The sequence below is a fragment of the Oncorhynchus clarkii genome, chromosome 19 (genome assembly GCF_045791955.1).
Source record: "Oncorhynchus clarkii lewisi isolate Uvic-CL-2024 chromosome 19, UVic_Ocla_1.0, whole genome shotgun sequence".
NCBI classification, from domain to species: Eukaryota; Metazoa; Chordata; class Actinopteri; order Salmoniformes; family Salmonidae; genus Oncorhynchus; species Oncorhynchus clarkii.
This window is the reverse complement of record NC_092165.1, coordinates 20301865-20323583: the sequence shown is the minus strand read 5'-3', so window position 1 is coordinate 20323583 and position 21719 is coordinate 20301865. Positions and strand designations below refer to the sequence as shown.

At 45.8% G+C, this 21719-nt stretch overlaps 2 protein-coding genes across 5 annotated transcripts in view; one reads left to right on the top strand and one right to left on the bottom strand.

Annotated features, from left to right (window-relative positions):
* The window catches only part of LOC139374910 (catenin alpha-2), a 677819-nt gene that overhangs the window by 198918 nt on the left and 457182 nt on the right, over window positions 1–21719 (bottom strand). The window lies entirely within an intron of this gene.
* The window catches only part of LOC139374160 (leucine-rich repeat transmembrane neuronal protein 1-like), a 3087-nt gene continuing 1084 nt past the window's right edge, over window positions 19717–21719 (top strand). Inside the window, exon 1 of the mRNA XM_071115170.1 lies at window positions 19717–21719. This exon is cut by the window's right edge and continues 1084 nt beyond it. Within this exon, the coding sequence (XP_070971271.1) occupies window positions 20249–21719 (1471 nt within the window). The 5' untranslated portion in view covers window positions 19717–20248.

The following is a 21719-nucleotide window of genomic DNA, read 5'->3' as shown; positions in this document are numbered from 1 at the left end:
AATAACAGCACTTATAGTTGCCTGGGGCAGCTCTAGCAGGACAGAAATTTGACGAACTGACCTGTTGGATAGATCATATGGAAAGATCCTGCATCCTATGACGGTGCCACTTTGAAAGTCACTGAGCTCTTCAGTAAGGCCATTTTACTGCCAATGTTTGTCTATGGAGATTGCATGTAATGTATTTCACTGGAGAAATGATCCGAGCGACCGAAACAGCGCCCCCCCCCCCCCCCCCCATGTCTCTGTATGTATAAGCCATCTATCTGATGCTGTCTGGTCAAAAAGAGTATGACATTGTTGCTGCCTGTAGCATTAAATGCAAGGGCAGCCAGCGAGCATTGATTTAAAAAAAAGTACAAAACAATAGCCAATCGCATTGAGCTAAACTGAGTGAGCTCAACTGTGAATGGTACTGGCGCACCAGAGAAAGTGTCAAGGGAAGCCAGTTTGGATATGGCTTCAATCACATCCCATCGAGAGCAAAATGTCATTGACAGAAACAACTTGAATTATTGCATCTCATTGTGTTGTTGTCCTCTGGTGGCTAACTAGCTAGCTAAAATTGTCCCTTTCCTAAATTAGCCATGTATGGAGATAGGGATTTGGAATCGTGGTTATACTTAATTATCTATACTGGCCAATGATTATAACGTTGATTCTGATTCAACCATAAATTCATACGTTGTATCCCTTGGCCTGAGAGGATAGAAGTTAAATATGTAGCTAGATGTAGAAGGCTAACGTTAACTAGGTAGCTAATCATTGCCCATGAAGATAAGTTAGGCTAGCGAGCAAGCATTTTAGCAAGGTACCCGAGGAAAACAAAAAATAAAAAGCGTGTAGACCATTTTGTCAACATGAAAGAGAGGACGATGACATTGTCCTTTCTCTACAAGTAGGGTGAATCAACAGGTTGTTTTCTACGAGTATGCATGCACACTAGGTCGCAATTGTAAATTAGAACTTTTTCTCAACTTGCCTACCTGGTTAAATAAAGGTGAAATAAAAAAACACGCACGCACACACACATGCACACACACACAGATATCAGCACCATGGACAGCCACATCATTATTTACCTTACGTTGATTGAACTAAATTGTTTTTGGTATCTTTTAGTGGTCACTGTGTTAGACTAAGGATAGCTGATTTGATGTTGAAATGTTGAAGTTTAAAGAGTGCTGGAATAGTGGAGGCAGCTCCTGTTTTGCGACTTGCGGTAACTCTCCGTGCTTCTAGATGAATAGCTGTTTAGTAGTAGTCAGAAACATTAACCTGCTTGCAATATGGCTTTTCCCTTTAGAACAATGACGTATTCATAAAAATAAAAAAAACAGACTCTTGGCTGCAGACAAAAAAACAATCCAGCCTCGAAAATTGAGAGACAACCTCTCGGATTCTGAGGAAAGTCGATAAAAGCCTGCATCACACTTTCTCCTTTAACAGCCTTCACTCAACGTCTATTGTATGAATAATCAAACGTGTGACGTGTTAGCCTTCAACCAACTTTTCACAAAGAGCCGCTTCACCAGCAAAGAATATCATCAATAATGTGTCATCTAAAAAGCACTGCACTTTCCTCCATAAAGTACACATAACAGTGGTGCTACAAGGATGTCTACAAATCTTTCCAGAAGTTAAATCCCTTGATAACCTTGAGTACTACCCAAATACTGTATCTTGCTGATGTACACACACTGTCGGAGGATGATGAGATCATCAGCAGGTCCCATGTTGGCCTGGCCAGCAGCACCAGCTGCTACAGCCTGGAAAACAGCTGGAGAAGGCAGGCCTCCGACCAGCATGGCAGAGCCCTACGAGGAACCTACTGGGAAGTAGTCAGGGTTGCCCCAGGGATGCCTCCTGTGCCCGTTACACTTCATGAGGGTCTGACAGGGTCAGGGCTTCACTCTGGAAGATACAGTACAGTCTTAATTATCCAGGGCCCCCTCTGAAATGGAAGGAGTGAGAGACTTGTGTACGAGCACAGACCATTGCTAATCCTGCTGTTGAAGCTGGTATGTTATTCGCAAATGTTAGCGCTAATGCTAACTAACACTTTCATATACACCACATTACTGCTTCCAATATTGCTGAATTGACAGCTGGAGCTATGCTATGCTTCACCACTAACACAATCGCTAACTTTCAAAAATGGTATTGCTAATATTTCAGATTGCAGCAGAGAGAGAGAGAGAGAGAGAGAAAGAGAGAGAGAGAAAGAAGACAGCTTAGCATTGGCAGAGCTAATTCTGAGCTAATTTTGTTGCTAACCATTGATTTGCCTCTAAATGGTAGAGGAGGATGCTTAATTCTGAATATTAAACAGAGCCGAGGTAAACAGCAACAAGGAAAAGAACGTAAAAATACGCTCCACTTGTCAATGTTTGGCACCAAAAAAACGAAAGAGGCTTTCCCTCTGTGTGCCTGCAGAGGGAAGTGGAAGAAGAGAAGAAGCATGGGGCTGAGGATTTATTTGGTCTTGTCAGAGGGATTTACCTTCTGCTGATGGGTGCCAAATCAGACAGGCCCAAGGAAAGCAGAGTGGTTTTTACTCAATGGACTATAACAGGGATATTTCTATTTACTGTGTCTTTATGAACTAATATGTCAAACTCTTACCTGGCGGCAAAACTGCTTGAACAATCCCAATGGGTTGCGGTTTTGCCCAGTTTTACCAACTGCGTAGCATTATTAAGTATGGTTAATGGGATAATACAGTGATTTTGGACAATGACAAATCGATATCATGACATTACATCCACCCCTGCAACATGGTATCATTGGTACGCATCACATTATAATCATTTTATAAAAGATGTTTCATGCTCCTGACGGAGATGCAAATTGGTAAGAGCATACAGTCGACTATGACATTGACTGAAGCTCTGACATTGTCTGTGCTCGAGGCCCAGGAATTACCAGTATTCTTCTTCGTTTTGCCATTACCTCCATATAAGTACATATTAGAACATTAGGATCCTAGCAACATGTCTAAAAACCATCCACTACGGTAAAGGAACATGTTGATCAAATAGCTCATCAAATATAAATATAAAGTATTGTGTAAACCAGTGCATTTCTAGACACAGTGCCTTCGGAAAGTATACTTTTTCACATTTTGTTACATTACAGCCTTATTCTAAAATGTATTTCATTTTTTTTGGAATCCTCATAAATCTACACACACAATGACCAAAACAAGTTTTTAGATATGTTGGCTAATTAATTAAAAAAAAACTGAAATATTACATTTATATGAGTATCCATACCCTTTACTCAATACTTTGTTGAAGCACCTTTGGTAGCGACGACAGCATCAAGTCTTCTTGGGTAAGACGCTACAAGCTTGGGACACCTGTTTTATGGGTTGCTCCCACTCTTCTCTGAAGATCCTCTTAAGCTCTGTCAGGTTGGATGTGGAGCATCGCTGCACAGCTATTTTCAGGTCCCTCCAGAGATGTTCGATCAGGTTCAAGTACAAGCTCTGGCTGGGCCACTCAAGGACATTCAGAGACTTGTCCCGTAGACACTCCTGCTTTGTCATGGCTGTGCGTTTAGGGTCGTTGTCCTGTTGGAAGGTGAACCTTCACCCCAGTCTGAGGTCCTGAGTGCAGGTTTTCATCCAGGATCTCTCTGTACTTTGCTCTGTTCATCTTTGCCTCGATCCTGACTAGTCTCCCAGTCCCTGCCGCTGAAAAGCATCCCCACAGCATGATGCTGACACCACTATGCACCACCACAAGGATGTCGCCAGGTTTCCTCTAGACATGATGCTTGGCATTCAGGTCAAATTATTAAATCTTGGTTACATCAGACCAGATAATCTTGTTTCTCATGGTCTGAGAGTCTTTAGGTGCCTTTTAGCAAACTCTTTTCTTTTACTGAAGAGTCACTTCCGTCTGGCCACTGAACCATACAGGCCTGGTTGGTGGAGTGGTTTTGAGATGATTGTCCATCTGGAAAGTTGTCCCATCTCCACAGAGGAACTCTAGAGCTCTATCAGAGTGACCATCAGGTTCTTTGTCACCCTACTGACTAAAGTCCTTCTCCCCGATTGTTCTGCTCTAAGAAGAGTCTTGGTGGTGCCAAACTTCTTCCATTTAAGAAGGATGGAAGCGCTGTGTTCTTGGGGACCTTCAATGCTGCAGAAATGTGTTGGTACCCTTCCCCAGATCTGTGCCTCGACACAATCCTGTCTCGGAGCTCTACGGACAATTCCTTCGACCTCATGGCTTGGTTTTTGCTGTGACATGCACTGTCAACTGTGGGACCTTATATAGACAGGTGTGTGCCTTTCCAAATCATGTCCAATCAATTGAATTTACCACAGGTGGACTCCGAACAAGTTATAGAATCAATAGAAACATTGATTTCGAGTCTCATAGCAAAGGGTCTGAATACTTATGTAAATAAGGTATTTCTGTTTTCTAGTTTAAATACATTTGGTAAAATTTCTAAAAACGTGTTTTCACTTTGTCATTATGGGGTATTGTGTGTAGATTGCTGAGGATTTTTATTTTTTATTTAAACCATTTTAGAATAAGGCTGAAACATAACAAAATGTGGAGAAAGTCAAGGGGTCTGAATACTTTGAGGCACTGTATTAATAAATACATTTATAAAATAAAATCATTGAAATTAATAGGATCTCTCTCTCTCTCACGCTCTAATAAGTATTTACAAATCAACACAAAGCACATAATTGACAAACATACAAGTGTTGAAAATCTAAAGGAAGCTCTCTCTATCCACCACTTTCTCTCTCTGTCTTCTCTGACATATCTCAAGTGCCAGATGTCACCGTTTGGCTGTTGTCAGTGTCATTTTATCAAGTGCCAATCACATTTTTGATCTATACTCATCCCTCGAATGCCCTCTATGTAAAGCGACTGAAGTTGAAAATACTGCAATTTGAATCTGTTTCTTCCGCAACAGCAGCTATCATCAAACAGCGCTCTTTTCCCCAGTGTCCCCTTTGCTGTTCCTGTTGATTTTCCATGACATGACGAGACTCTCGAATGAAGTGTGACTCGGGCTGAATGATTCATGGTGGGGGAGAAAAAAAAAAACATAAAAAGAAACGACTTCAAAGACAAACAAAATTCCTTGGCACCCAGAGGCAAACTATATCTCACACACCCGAGGCTTTTAACACATTCAAAATGAGATGAATATTAAACGTATGAAAGGGGTCAAGAAAGACAGCCTTCCCTTTTCCTGCGCCCTTCACGCCAAGCCGTTGCCCTGACAACGGGCAAGCCCATTCCCAAAAATAAAAACAAAAACCAAAACATACAGGATTACGAGTGTGACAAAATGATTGCCTCAACTATAGGTGAGAAACGACATTGTTGTGGAGGCAAATCGATGCCATGTCTGCTACAACGTCATTGGCTGACACATTAAGGGGGAGGTGTTCGTGCTCTCATTGACATTTCCACGGATCAAACATTTTCAATCTCTACCTTCAGCTGTACCTATAAAAATATAATTCACTCTGCCTTGTATTTGACAAAGAACTAGTCATTTTGAGGCAGAGTACTGTAGTAGCTAAACGCTCCTTTAAAACCCTGTATATTTTATTCTGTACCTGTTGGGCAGTGAACCCCAACACATGCACAACTATATTGTCTTGTTCCCAGCCTATTGCCATGTTCCCAGGCCATTACAGCACTAATGACAGCGCTGTAGCCTAACAAGCAATGCTGGACATTGGGCCTATATACAGCAATACACTCTTCACGCTTCCACCGCCACACACTCACACACACATACACACAATCACACACACAGGAGTGCAGGGCTGTGTCTATACTACTCTATAGTACTGTAAAGAGAGCAGTAGGTCTGAAGCCAATGTCACAGGGGAGCAGGTCATCACACACACACGCACACACAGACCAATGGCATTATTAACCCATGAAAGCCAAGACACAATGGCCAGCTCTCCTTGCCAACGGTGAGCCTGGGGACACGAGAGCCACACAGCCAGAGCACAGTACACACGGTACACGTACATGTCGCGTGCGGCCTGCGACGTGAACAACGCAAGACCTGATAGAGGCCTTAGGGTCAAGACACTGTCAACATGTCAAATGAAAGTCAGGGGAGCAAAGGAGCATAGACTACAGTTTGCATCGTCTATTTGACCGTCTGTGTTCGCATTGAACAATGTAAGACGCATACCGGAAGAGAGATAAACCAGGGTCCTTATTGATATAGCGTTTTTTTATGAACTGTGCTGGGTCTAGGATCAGGTCTCGCTGTCTTACCCGTTATGATTTAGAGGACAAAACTGATCATAGATCAGCATGCCTACTCTGAGAAGATTTATGAATATGGGCCCAGATCATTTGCTGAGAAAGGCAGGTAGCCTAGCGGTTAAGAACATTGAGCCAGTAACTGAAAGATCACTAGTTTGAATCCAGAGCCAACTAGGTGAGACATCTATGTGCCCTTGAGCAAGGCACTTAACCCTAGTTGCTCTGGAAAGAGTGTCTGCTAAAATGTAAATTAGGGGAGCTCTGGCAGGCAGGGAATGGTTGGAGTTGGGCAGGTGACTGGGGGGGTACATTTTGGGTGGCAGAGAGTGCAATGCTCTTCCTCCCTCTTTTCTAGGCGAACTGGGCCATCAGAGCTATCAAAGAGGTACGCAAGGAGGAGCACAGACTGAGGGGAGAGGGTGGTCCAAAAAGAAAGGTGTGCCTGGCTACTCACACAGTGGGGGGTGGGAAGGTGGTGAGAGGGGTAGTCTCACTCATCTGACAGGCAGACCAAAGTTCCCCTTGGTCGACTGGCACGAGGCACCAAGGACAGCAGCACAGACTGCGTCCCAAATGGCGCCCTATTCCCAGCCAAAAGTAGTGCATTATATAGGGAATAAGGTGCCTTTGGATGCAAACACAGTGTTTGATGTGGGGGTTTTCTGATGCCCGGTGCTATTATAGCCTAGCGCGTCGCTGGGATGCAGACACACACAGACACTCACAACAAGCAGAGGGACACATTCATTCATATACACTGACTCACACACATACACAGACAAAGGGACACATACACACACGCACACACTTACAAACAGGAAGACATTTGCCTGAAACAGATAGAACATCCACATTTAGGATGCTAGACCACAAGGCACTGAAAAGAGAACAGCCACAGACCCACACAAAATAACACATGGGCTTCCCCTCCACTGGTGTAACCCCCCCCCCCCCCTGCAAAGTCGGAGTTCGGGCCCCCCGGAGATTGCTTTATTATGCAGCGTAGCCTACTATCTATAGCTATATACCATATTTAGTTGCTATTTATAAACTTTTTTCCAAATGAAAATAATACACGAAATAGTCTAACAACGTAGAGGCCCATAGTAGCTACAGTATGCGACGCGTCGCACAGCATTTTTGTGTGCCAATGTTTCCACCGCGGCCTGTGGGTCCAGGTTGCAGGCCCGACTATTTTCGATACGGAGTATTGCTGAGACATTTTTGTGCATTATATGTTCATTGCACTGCACACAATTTAAACTAAGTCTCGAATGATGCGTGCCGATATACACTCGAGATAAAAGGACTGTTGATATTGCAACCACACAACTCAAACACCAGTTCACCGGTATGCACAAAATTCGCAAACCACTAAAAATGATCGTCTGTTCGTGTCTGCCAATTGATTGGGTGTCCATTCTCCAGACGACCTGTCCCCAGTGCTTCCTATACACTTCCTCTCTTTCCATAACGTGTTGAAGCCGGCAATTAAGGAGAATGAGATGGCTCAATTAAAGACGTTTCAGAACTGCTGGGTTTGAAGTACCACACCCTTCTGCTGACATCTCCCTTCTCTGATGTTGCTACAGCAATCATGCTATTTATTTTTTACCATCCATATAACTGTCGCTTCTGGAGAAATTGTTTTCTAAACTAAAACTCATAAAGAACTACCTAAGAAGCATTAGGCTCTCAGTCTGATATGAGCTTTTGAACACCTGAGTTAACTCCACTCATTACCCTGGTGCCGTTGTAGCCTTGACTACGGCATTTGTTTCGCCGATATCCCCTTACTTACTGAACCCAAGAAACAAACACTTTAGCTTCCTCGTAGATATGGAAATGAAAAAGGTTGATGAATGACTCTTTGGAGGGTTACTGTCAAATCGATATATTACATTTAATGACAGGTGCATAGGCCCCCAGAACTTGTGGTATCTCACATGGGCTTTTTAAGTTACCCTCAATAACGACTTAATCATGGCCTTTCACTGTTGCTAATTAGGCTACTGACGAAACAAATCTTCTCATATTAGTCATTTCCTGCATCGTGAATGCATCAATGCGTCATGGATTGAATAAACTGTATTGATCTGCAGAGAGGAAACAGTAGTGGTCATTGTTATCATGGATGGTGAACCGGGAGGTGGTTACCTGCGGCGACAGGCTTGTTCCTGTCGTGACATGCTCTGGTTGCCGCTGAGGCTCCCGTGTTCCCGTTGTTTTTGTTATCCAATAAGAAAATGTTGTTAAAATCTTACAAATCCTCATATTTCACAATAAGCAACCAAAGGAGGGCCTACAACAAGCAGTAGAAACTCCTCACCCATCCAGCCCAGAGCTGACCAACTGTAGCCTATAACTGGGAGCTGTGAATGGAATTGCCATCTGCTGGAGGTTACCCTCCATTGCAGCCCCCCCCCCCTCTCCCTGCATACTGCAGCCTCTTTCTGGGTAGCTCTGTGCACTGACCCCCTTCCCCACCCGTCCTTCTCCTGCCTGTCCACATTATCTCAGCAGAGGGCCAATTAGCCATCATCATCTGGCCTGTTTTGTCGAGGCGCGTCAGGAAGCCGAACTCCCTCTGATCCAATAGTGGATTTAAATAATGGATCTGTAATCAGGAGACTGTTAATTATGAGTCTCTGGCGAACCTTCTGTCAACTCAATCTGATGACGAGACAGGCCGAGGCAGACCCCTCTATCAACGAAATGTGATGCTGACAAGGCGGAGGCAGAATGAGAGACAAACAGGGAGGACAGTGTGGGTGGACTAAGTGACTAAGTGAAGGGAGGATGGGAAGAGGGGGATATGCATGGAAATCATGCCTGTGTGTGTCGCTTTAATGATGTGTCGTGTTAATAATTGAGTGTGTGTGTGTGTGCGTGTGCGTGTGTGTGTGTGAGTGCATGCGTGCGTATTTGCGTGTGTGTGTGTGTACATGTGTGTGAAGTCCTTCTACATACAATTTCTACAACTTCGATAGTTTGTCTAGTCCACACTTTTCCAGATAAGGGATTTCAAATGTTTCTCTTTGATTCTCAAATACATTGTCCCACTGACAATTGCCACGTTCCATCACACTGGAAAGAACATAATTGGGGGAGTATAATTGGGAGATGTGTATTCGACAGACATGCTTCGCGGGGTTGACTAGAGCGTTGAGGACAAACCTCTTCCACCGCCATGTAAGAGCTACTGCCACGAGGACTAGTTCACTGTCAATACTGTTTTCACCAATGAAAAGTCACAGCAAGCAGATCTGATGGCACAAATAGCATCGTATCCCTCAATGCCACAGTTGGGAACCAAAAATTAAGAGTACAGATAATTGTTTTTATATATATGTATTGGTTCTCTTAATTTTGATAAGAGAGATGAAAATGTAATGAGTTTAATGTTGCCATTAGAAGTTGCCATTGGGGTGGGGTGGGGTCGCCCGAATTGCTGGCAATTTCTGGTCCCAGCTGAAAAAGTTATACCTCTGCTCTAAGCTAATAAATGGCAACACTTGCACTGAAGAGTTAGAGGCTCGCATAACAATGCTGACATAAATAAATCCTACCAAAGAAAAGGGATGATGCTAGGTCTCAAATGACACCCGATTCCTTTTATAGTGTGCTACACACAGTGGAGTAAAAGTAGAGAGGATAGGGTTGAGTTTCATAGATTTCCACTGATAGCAGACCTCTTCAGACAGTGACACTAACAGAAGAACAGGTGGAGTCAAGTGATCCCTTACTGAGTACGAATGCACTGAGTACTATAAGACATAAGCATACACACACACACACACACACACACACACACACACACACACACACACACACACACACACACACACACACACACACCAAATTGCACCTCCCTTTACGCATGGACCGAGATACAGAAGAAGGCAGCCTTGGCCGTAGAGCCTTTTGGGTCGGTGGGACTCGAGAGTCAGCCTGAGCCAGCTGTGGCCTCCGACAATAAATTACTCACTGGAAATGGTTTACTGCCAAGGGCAAGAATCAATAAGAAGTCACACTTCTACCCATTGGATAAGTAATAGAATAGTGAGGAAAAAGAGGCGGAAACAAAAAGAACGGGATGCATCTGATGCTGCTATTTGTTGACCCTACTCAGACCCCAGTCAAGAGGCTTTCAGCAGTTCTATCAACCAAGAGGAACGAGCTACGGGCAGCTAGCTATCCGTGCGACGGGGAGGTTTTGTGGCTCTGGAACTATTCAAAATCTGACATTGGCCAGGAACATAGCAACATGCTTTTACAGCAGCAGAAACAAATCTGAGACAGCCAACCAATTTACTTTTCAAACGAGATACACCAGACAAGACAAAGTCGATAGGGGGGGGGGGGGGGGGATGTTGTGTTCATCAGGGGACTCTAAGAAAGGCAAAGGACAAAGGCATTCAGACGTAGCTGTAAACAAAGCTTAAACGCTGATCTCTCCTCTAGCTCAAGTGTAATTAGCTTGCGGAGAGAATGATTAACCCGAAACCACCACCATTGCATAACGCCTGTAATTCTTCGAGAGGTACTTATAATTCAGCATTTCTATGGCTCGGCAGAGCCAAGGTGACTAAGGATAAATGAGGCAATGGATAATAACATTCTTCTACTATCAAAAACAGCCTTACCAAAGTAGTGTACGGTGCATAACCAAAGGGCAGCGTGTTTAAAAGGCCACCCTACTTTCTGCACTACTTTTGGCCCAAGCACCCTATTCCCAACATAGGTCACTGCTTTTAACCAGACCATCCATTCTCTAGATAGTGCAGTAGGGTATCATTTGAGACGAAGCCTTGGTGGTAGTGTAGTGAGAAGAGTAGCCAACGTATTGCCAAATGGGAATACGTTGGCTATGAGTACATCTAGTAGCCATGTCCAGGTGTGACGTATGATGAGGATTTATGAGATTAGAGCCGATAGCCATTAATCTGGAGTTATTAATGCGTTGAACCAGGTATACTACCAGGCTACCAGGCTACTGTCTATAGTGAGTGTCTGTGGTCTAGTCCATTCAACCACAGAGGATCTGTCGAGCTCCAGCCGCTACAATGCCAGGCAGTGGTGGCCATTTTGATTTTTGATTCTCATCTTCACTCTTGGTAAGGAATGAACTCCCATCTATCGAGCTCCAGTTGAAGTGGGAAGTTTACATCCACTTAGGACGGGTCATCTTTCACTCGTCTTTCAACCACTCCACACATTTCTTGTTAATTAACAAACTACAGTTCCGGCAAGTCGGTTAACATCTACTTTGTGCATGACACAAGTCATCTTTCCAACAATTGTTTACAGACAGATTATTTCACTTATAACTGACTGTATCACAAATCCAGTGGGTCAGACGCTTACATACACTAAGTTGACTGTGCCTTTAAACAGCTTAGACAATTCCAGAAAATGATGTCATGGCTTTAGAAGCTTCTGATAGGCTAATTGACATAATTTGAGTCAATTGGAGGTGTACCGGTGGATGCATTTCAAGGCCTACTTTCAAACTCAGTGCCTCTTTGCTTGACATCATGGGAAAATTAAAATAAATTAGCCAAGACCTCAGAAAATAAATTGTAGACCTTCACAAGTCTGGTTCATCCTTGGGAGCAATTTCCAAATGCCTGAAGGTACCATGTTCATCTGTACAAACAATAGTATGCAAGTATAAACACCATGGGACCACGCAGGTGTCATACCGATCAGGAAGGAGATGCGTTCTGTCTCCTAGAGATGAATGTACTTTGGTGTGAAAAGTGAAAATCAATCCCAGAACAACAGCAAAGGACCTTGTGAAGATGCTGGAGGAAACAGGTACAAAAGTATCTATATCCACAGTAAAATGAGTCATATATCGACATAACCTGAAAGGCCACTCAGCAAGGGAGAAGCCACTACTCCAAAACTGCCATAAAAAAGCCAGACTACGGTTTGCAACTGCACATGGGGACAAAGATCGTACTTCTTGGAGAAATGTCCTCTGGTCTGATGAAACAAAAAAAGTTAAAGCTTGGAAGTTAAAGTTAAAGCTTGGTCACACATGGGTCTTTCAAATGGACAATGACCCCAAGCATACTTCCAAAGTTGTGGAAAAATGGCTTAAGAACAACAAAGTCAAGGTATTGGAGTGGCCATCACAAAGCCCTGACCTCAATCCCATAGAACATTTGTGGGCAGAACTGAAAAAATGTGTGTGAGCAAGAAGGCCTACAAACCTGCTCTATCAGGAGGAATGGGCCAAAATTCACCCAACTTATTGTGGGAAGCTTGTGGAAGGCTACCCGTAACATTTGACCCAAGTTAAACAATTTAAAGGCAATGCTACCAAATACTAATTGAGTGTATGTAAACTTCTGACCCACTGGGAATGTGATGAAAGAAATAAAAGCTGAAATAAATCATTCTCTCACCTATTATTCTGACATTTCACATTCTTAAAATTAAGCGGGGATCCTAACTGACCTAAGACAGAGAATTTTTACTAGGATTAAATGTCAGGATTTGTGAAAAACTGAGTTTAAATGTATTTTGGCTCAGGCGTATGTAAACTGTGGGTGTCAAGAATGAAACATTAAAGCGGCAAGGTTTTATGGCTGGTAGGCTGGTGAGTGCAATAGCGTCAGAGCTCAGTATTTGTGCAATAAATTACGCAAGTGAGATGTTTGCTGACCAGCCAGCGTCCTTAGTAAATCCCTTGTGTTCGCATACTGTAGTTCAAATTGCCAATACAGCAGAAAACATGAAGGGAATATAATAGTATGTTGATTAAGCATAACCAACTTAAACAACACAAGCACAATCTACGTTTAATTAACAGTAAGTGCTAAGTTATTAAACAGCTAATTCCACTTCCTCAGTAACTGCCTTGCTTGGTTTTCATTGATTTAGCCTAGCGATGGGCACAAGTTATACCTACTTACACAAAACAGAAGGCCAATGAAGGTGGATTTCATGTATGGAGAAGAGAGCCTCTTTCAGAATGCATAGCTGCTGTAGTTGAGCGCAACAGTGCAAACAACACACCTGACACGTTACCAGCGGTTCAGAGGGTCGGAGCATGGTCAGAGCACATCAGGGTTATGGGTTGAATTCCAGCATGGGCAACATCAACTGAATATATCTGTCAATGTTGACAGTTCAGTGATTAGCTTGTAATGAAAAACATCTGCTAGAGGACATTTTGTGCTTGTGCTCACATATTCACATGCCTTCAAAAGACATTATCTTTAAATGGGGCGAAGGGACTCTTGTCACGGACATCTGTCTACGTCCCCCAGATGCCCACTGTAGCCAAATGTTGACCTTCCCTGGCCGCCCATGGGTAGGCATTCACAGGAGGATGAGTAGGCCTCTCTGCGCCATGACGATCCGCTCTGGGCTGCTCTGGGCTACACTGATAGCGTGACAACACTTTTCAGAATGGAAGGAAAGAAAGGAGAGAGGAGTGAATCACAGCATGAAAAGTCTCTCTCTCTCCCGCTCTCCAAAGTTGAGTCGCCCACACATTAGTTCCACGAAGATGTCGATTTCACTCGAGATGTTTTAATTTGTTCTGCTTTTTAATCTCTGGGCTCACAGACGGCGTTCTGTCATTTCAGTCTCGTTTTCCCGGGGATGCGGAAGTCCCCTCAGCGAAAGAAGCATGCCATGTTCTCTCCACACAATTTTTTTCCCCCAGTCGAATATCCCCCTTTTCCGAAATAACACAGAAAAATCATCTTGGTTTCTTTGAATGTTCATGAATCAAAATAGAAGGGGAGGGAAAGGTAATGCCCTAGTTTCCCAAATTCTGCTATCCTCCCTCTAGTCTACTCTAACCTACCAGAAGCAGCAATGACGTGGTTTTGAAGGAACAAATTAAGGTTATTGTTCAGACGAGTCGAGATTCCTACCTGCACCTACCGCCCATCGTTAATAGGAGTGTGTTTATGCGTGGGTATGTGTGCATGCATGCTTGTGTGTGCATGCATGTGCACGCACGCACGCACGCGTGTGCACGTGTCTGCCCTCTCCACAGCCACAATCTCTTAAATAGTTTAAAACGGATGACCCCGGTACTCCTATCTCCTGTCTGCTGTGTTAAGTCATTATGGTGCTACCAACTCATTAGTTGGTGTAGCAATCCATCCATTACAGGGCTGAAGAGAGGCGGGCTGAGGTAGACGAGCAGGAACGAGATATGTCTGACTGGGAGACGTCGTCCACGTCCCATAGTTTTATTTCTCCCCTCACGGTGCATTATTATGTCTTCCCACTGTGGAAGCTTTGCAGAGGCAGCCTTCTGAAGGCGTGAAAACAGCATTACACTAACCACAAGAAGGTGAAAGGGACATGTTTCGTTGGAGCATCACTAACGAGTACTCAAGATAAGTCTTTGGCATTCAGAGCTGAAAACAGCGCTGCTCCTTCAGAATGGTTGAACGTCAGTTGCAATAGCTGCAGTGTGAATATGTCCGTCATGAATTTAAGTTAGATTGGTTACTTAATTATGAATGACAAATGAGTGACCGTGGAGGTAAAGCAAAGGTGAGAGTAGGTTCTCTGTCGCCGTCAGACCATCCTTTAACTGTCGCTAGTAAACCCCAGGTCTCGGAGCTGTTGATGGCTTTCCTTAGACACATATTCATTAAGGGTTTCGGAGTAGGAGTGCAGATCTAGGATCAGGTCCCCCCTGTCCATATAATCATCTTCATTATGATACAAAAGGCAAAAATTATCCTAGATCACCAGTCTGTCTATTAAACACTTTATGAATACGGGCCCTGGAATAGTAGACAGGCCGACACGCCAATTACCAGATGAGCCAGGGCCGACGTGGCATTTTTGACTTCCTGACTAAATCCACAGCAGAACACTTTAGCAAGGAGCCATGATGTAAAAGTTATGTCTGCTGTCAGAAAGGAGGGAGGGGGGAGAGGGAGGGAGGGATGGCATGTTTGCGTCATGTAAAGGACCGAATCATCAGATTCGTCACAGCTCATTGTCATTTGAAATGAACGGGAGTGAGATGACAAGGGTTGGGAGAGACGGGCGGGGTCCGTGAACCAGGGAACCCTGGGAGCTGGGAGCGTGGGGACCTCTCTGAGAGGAATATATTATGTTACACTGTCCGTCTCTATGTGGCAACAGATAAAATCTGTATTCACACTGGACAGCCGGGTCCTCAAACAACCGTGAAAAAGAGACCAGGCAGGCAGCATTACATGTTACCAAATGCCGATGTACTTGATCTAGTTTGGTTTGACTCTTTTCCGTTCAATGGACAAGGAAATAAAAGCTAGGATATATCAATGCAAAGAGCTTAATCATAGTGCGTGAATCGTAGAGTCGGCAAACCCCCATGACCCCCATCTCACCATGCTATGGTCATTGCACTTCTGTTCATTAAAAGAAAAAAGGAAGACAAAAAAAATGTTTTGACCAACTGCCCTTTTAAGCATACATTTCTGGTCGGTTTGGTCCCTAAAAACAAAAGCATCCATAGCAGGGTAATGTAGGGTAATGCTGCCATTTATTGTGCATTCGCAAAGTATTCAGACCCCTTGACTTTTTCCACATTTTGTTACGTTACAGCCTTCTTCTTCTTCTTCTTCTTCTTATTTACATTTAATACATTGATTTTTTCCTCATCAATCTACACACAATACCCCATTATGACAAAGCAAAATCAGATTTTTTGATTTTTTTGCAGATTTATACAACATAAAAAACTTTACATTTACTTAAGTATTCAGACCCTTTACTCAGTATTTTGTTGAAAGGGGGATACCTAGTCAGTGGTACAACTGAATGCCTTCAACTGAAAATGTGTCTTCCGCATTTAACCCAACCCCTCTGAATCAGAGAGCTGCGGGGGGCTGTCTTATTCGACATCCACGTCTTCAGCGCCCGGGGAACAGTGAGTTAACTGCCTTGCTCAGGGGCAGAATGACAGATTTTGACCTTGTCAGCTCGGGGATTTGATCCAGCAACCTTTCAGTTACTGACCCAATGCTCTCTGCACCTGTAACGTGTATGCTGGGAGTCGGGAAGCAAGTGCAGGGAGTGCAAATGTAATAATAAATAGAACATAGTACAAAACAAGAAACATGGAAAGCATACAGGCATGAACAAGAAAGAGAGTCAATAACGCCTGGGGAAAGAACCAAAGGGAGTGACAGATATATGGGAGGTAATCAGGAAGGTGATAGAATCCAGGTGAGTGTCATGAGGCGCAGGTGCGCATAACGAAAGTGGCAGAGAGGAGGAGCGGAAGTAGACGTGACAGTACCCCCTCCCTGACACATGGCTCCAGCCCGCAGGACGCCGACCAGGGGGACAGTCCGAGGACCAGGAGTGGGCCGAAAGCTTCTGCTGAGGCGCGGGAACCTGTAGAGCCAGCTGAGGCACGGGAACCTGTAGAGCTAGGTGAGGCATGGGAGCCCGACGAGCCGGCTGAGGCACGGGAGCCCGTCGAGCCGGCTGAGGCATGGGAGCCCGACGAGCCGGCTGAGGCATGGGAGCCCGACGAGCAGGCTGAGGCATGGAAGCCTGACGAGCCAACAGCGTCTTGAGAACCTGTCGAGCCAATCGAGGCTTGAGAACCTGTCGAGCCAATCAAGGCTTGAGAACAATCGAGGCTTGAGAACCTGTCGAGCCAATTGAGGCTTGAGAACCTGTCGAGCCAGCTGAGGCATGGAAACCTGCCGAGCCAGCTGAGGCCTCACCGGTAGCTTCGGTAATGGAAGCTTGACGAGCCAACAGAGGTTTGAGAACCTGTCGAGCCAGCTGAGGTATGGAAGCCTGACGAGCCACCTGATGCATCCACGGTTGCTTCGGCAGCCGCCCTTGGATGTGACATCACCAGTAAGAAAAATAAATCTCTGTTACTTCCCTGGTGAGTCGTTATTTTGTACAGGGAGTGCAAATTAAATAATAAATAAAACATAGTACAAAACAAGAAACACAAAAAGCATAGACATGAAACAGAAACAGAGTCAATAACGCCTGGGGAAAGAACCAAAGGGAGTGACAGATTTACTCGGAGGCAATCGGGAAGGTGATGGAGTCTAGGTAAGTGTTATAAGGTGCAGAAGCACGTAACGATGGTGGCAGGTGTGCGTAATGATGAGACAACTAGCGAAAACGAGGGCCAGAGAGGAGGGGCGGGAGTAGACGTGACAGCATCTTTGGCAGATATTACAGCCTTGAGTCTTCTTGGGTATGACACTACAAGCTTGGCACACCTGTATTTGGGGAGTTTCTCCCTTTCCTTTCTGCAGATCTTCTCAAGCTCTGTCATGTTGGATGTGGAGCGATGCTGCACAGCTACTTTCAGGTCTCTCCAGAGAAGTTTGATCGGGTTCCAGTCCGGACTCTGGCTGGGCCACTCAAGGACATTCAGAGACTTGTCCCGAAGCCACTCCTGCATTTTATTGGCTGTGTGCTTAGGGTTGTTGTCCTGTTAAGGTTATTGTTCAGATGAGTCAGGACCCCAGTCTGAGGTTTTCATCAAGGATCTCTCTGTACTTTGCTCTGTTCATCTTTGCCTCGATCCTGACTAGTCTCCCAGTCCCTGCCACTGACAAAGATCCCCACAGCATGATGCTGCCACAACCATGCTCATCACAGGGATGGTGCTAGGTTTCCTCCAGAGGTGAGGCTTGGCATTCAGACCAAAGAGTTCAATCTTGCTAACCTGTTTTCACTTCGTCATTATGGGGTATTGTGTATAGATGTCTGAGGATTTTGTTTATTTAATCCATTTTAGAATAAGGCTGTAAGGTAACAAAATGTGATAAAAATCAAGGGGTATGAATACTTTCCAAAGGCTCTGTACACCATATTCATATGAGGCCCAATAAAGTGTACAGCTGAGTCATTTACCATTAAATGTGTCAATAAGTGTGTATAATCACGGCATACAATAACATTGGTTCGATCACAAATCATGAATATTATTATTATTATTATGACATCTGTATTGTTATGTAATTATGCAGCATCAGCCCCATCGGTTCAGCCAAGAGTTTGGAACATTTCTCAGCTGGAGGGAAAGAACGCACATAGAACACCCTTTCAATCATTAGTGGAATATTAGTCTGCAATAATGAGGGAGACTGGATTCTACAAGAAGAGAAGAATCAGATATTGTAGATGGCTTGTTTCAATTCATTACAGGGAGGGAGGGTGAGTGAGGAGAGAGAGAGAGAGAGACAGAGAGAGAGAGAGACAGAGAGACAGAGAGAGAGAGACAGAGAGACAGAGAGAGAGAGAGAGAGAGAGAGAGAGAGAGAGAGAGAGACAGAGAGAGACAGAGAGAGAGAGAGAGAGAGAGAGAGAGAGAGAGAGACAGAGAGAGACAGAGAGAGACAGAGAGAGAGAGAGAGAGAGACAGAGAGCGAGACAGAGAGAGAGAGAGAGGGAGAGAGAGAGAGAAAGAGAGAGAGACAGAGAGCGAGACAGAGAGAGAGAGAGAGAGAGAGAGAGAGGTTCTGTGCTTCAATAAAGCCCCAGTTTTTAAGCCCGGCCCCTTTTGAATATGGAAACGTTTCAAACACTGAAAAAAATTGAGCGAGAGAGTAAGAGAGAGATAGAGGAAGGCAGAGGGGAGAGAGAGAGAGTGAGTGAGTGAACGAACAAACCCGAGAGAGAAAGAGAGAGAGTGTGTGGGGCCAGTCTGAATTGTGAGAGGCTTACGACACTCAGTGAACAGACGGTGCCTCTGCATGCTCTGCCAGTACACTAGTCTGCTGCAAGCGAGGGATCGAAGTGAAGAGTGCCCTGCCTCTCCTCTCCATCCCCGTCACACACCGCCTCTGCCTCCCTACTAGCAGCCTCCTCAGCCTCTCAGCTGTCCAGCCTCAACCAGCAAACTCCCTCCAGCCGACCAGGGGAAAACACCACTAACAACACAAGTGGATATGAACAGAACCCAAAAGACAGGAGGACGCAGGAGTCAAGGGGCTTCTCACAGGAGATAAGTGGGGATCTGAAAGAAGGATACTAAAAAGAAAGGAAAAAATCAAAGGGGGGAACAGAGAGAGAGATAAGAGAAGGAGAGAGACCCTGGCATTACCCATCGTTATTCTTCCAATACATTCTTTCTGAAGCTCGCCGGTCGCTCACTGAAATAATAATGACAGAGCTGACTGGATTTAAGCCGTGCAGGTCAGTGATCACTTCAAGTGGCGGACGATAATTTGTGTTGACAGATCGGCCACCAGTCTTTATCGAGAGGGGGTAAGAAGAAGAAAAATAGTTTTGAGTCATTTTTTCCTCTCCTTTCTTGGTTGGCTTGGTTTTTCTCCGGGATCATCGCAGTAGCAGTGACTGCAGAGGAGCAGGAGGGCGAGAGAGCGAGAGAGAGCGAGGAGGCACGGCACTCATGCATGCAGCCGAGCAGGGAACTTGCACTTCCTAACAAGCATCCTTGGGTCTTTTCTGGCTTCTTTCACTCGAGGAGAACTAAGACATTGTAAGCCTGCCAGGATCTGGTGTCCTGGCTGAAAAGGACGAGGGGGGGGGTGGCAAATTTGTACCACACTGGGGTCCTTTTTTAGATTCGTACATAATTAGTGCGGGCACAAAGGGAGTCGCTGAATAGGGGTTGTCCGTCTCTGGATAGGGGTGAGTAGGATTCCTTTCATATGCGATCGCTCGACGAAGAAAGCATTTTTTACCCCCCTCCGCTCGCCTCTTGCCCTCTGATATCTAACATGAGCAAAGTGACTTGCCCTTTATCCCTCTCCCCTGTTCTTTTCTTTTTTTTCCCCACACTGGATTCCTCCTCCTTTCTATAAGTAAATACCTTGGGGGAAAAAAAACACACACGCGACACAATTCACTACAAGAAAGGGAATACAAAAACAATACAAGAGCTGGTTTCCTGCCGGGGAGAGTTTACACATTACGATGTGAACCATGACAGAATAATACCGGAACGATTCCAATGGACATTTTCTCTGAGGATCTATCAAAGGATTTTCAGGCTGATGGATTTCCTTCTAATTGGTTTGTACCTAAAGTGGCCCCTGAGGAAGCCCCCTGGGTTGATACTGTTGCTGTGGTGCTCGCTGGGCATCATGCTCAAAATGGTCCCCTCGGTGGAGGGCGTCTGCCCACGGTTATGCCGCTGCGACAGCAAGCTGCTCTACTGTGAGGGGCTCAATCTCACCGACGTTCCGCGCAACCTGAGCAGCGCCCTGGGCCTGTCCATGCGCGAGAACAACCTGACGGAGTTGCGCGAGGGCCACTTCGCTGGCCTGTCGCAGCTCACCTGGCTCTACTTGGATCATAACAACATCGACGTGGTGGAGGAGGGCACCTTCGACAGGCTGCGCCGAGTCAAGGAACTCGACCTGAGCACCAACCATATCGAGAGCCTGCCCAATGGCACTTTCAGGCCCCTCCCCAACCTACGCATCCTGGACCTATCGTACAACAGGCTGCAGGCGCTGGAACCCGACCTGTTCCACGGCCTGAGGAAGCTAACCAATTTGCATTTGCGCTACAACGCCCTCAAGTTTGTCCCTGTGAGAATCTTCCAGGACTGCCGGAGCATGCAGTTCCTGGACCTGGGCTACAACCAACTTCAGAGCCTGGCGCGGAACTCCTTCGCCGGGCTCTTCAAGCTCACCGAGCTGCACCTGGAGCACAATGAGCTGGTCAAGGTCAACCTGGCCCACTTCCCCCGCCTCATCTCACTGCGCACGCTCTACATGCGCAACAACCGAGCTACCGTTGTGGTCAGCACCCTGGACTGGACCTGGCCCTTCCTGGAGAAGATCGACCTGTCGGCCAATGAGATCGCATACATCGAGCCGCACGTCTTCGAGAGCGTGCCCAACCTCAAGGCCCTCATGCTGGACGCCAACCGGCTGACGGCCGTGGAGCAGCGCATCCTGGATTCGTGGTCGTCCCTGGGCAGCATCACTTTGGCAGGCAACGAGTGGGAATGCAGCCGCAACGTGTGTGCCCTGGCCCAGTGGCTAAGTGCCTTCCGGGGCCAGCGGGACAGCCAGCTGCTGTGCTCAAGCCCGGACGTGGCGCAGGGCGAGGACGTACTGGACGCGGTCTACGCCTTCCAGCTGTGCGAGGACGGCGGCGACCAGTCCACCACAACCATGAGCTGGTACCCAGGCTACACCGCCAAGGACCAGGCTTGGGGCGGCCCCACGGCCAATCCCTACGATCCGCCAGCCGCCGAGGGCGGCGCAGTCATCACCAATTCCTTCACGGTGACCGTGGCTAACCTCGACGACATAGAGAGCACCATGCAGATCCACAAGGTGGTGACAGGCACCATGGCGCTCATCTTCTCCTTCCTCATTGTGGTGCTGATGCTCTACGTGACCTGGAAGTGTTTCCCGGCGGGCGTGCGGCAGGTGCGCCAGTGCTTCAGCAGCCATCGGCGCAAGCAGAAGCAGAAGCAGAGCATGCAGCAGATGGCCACCATGTCCACGC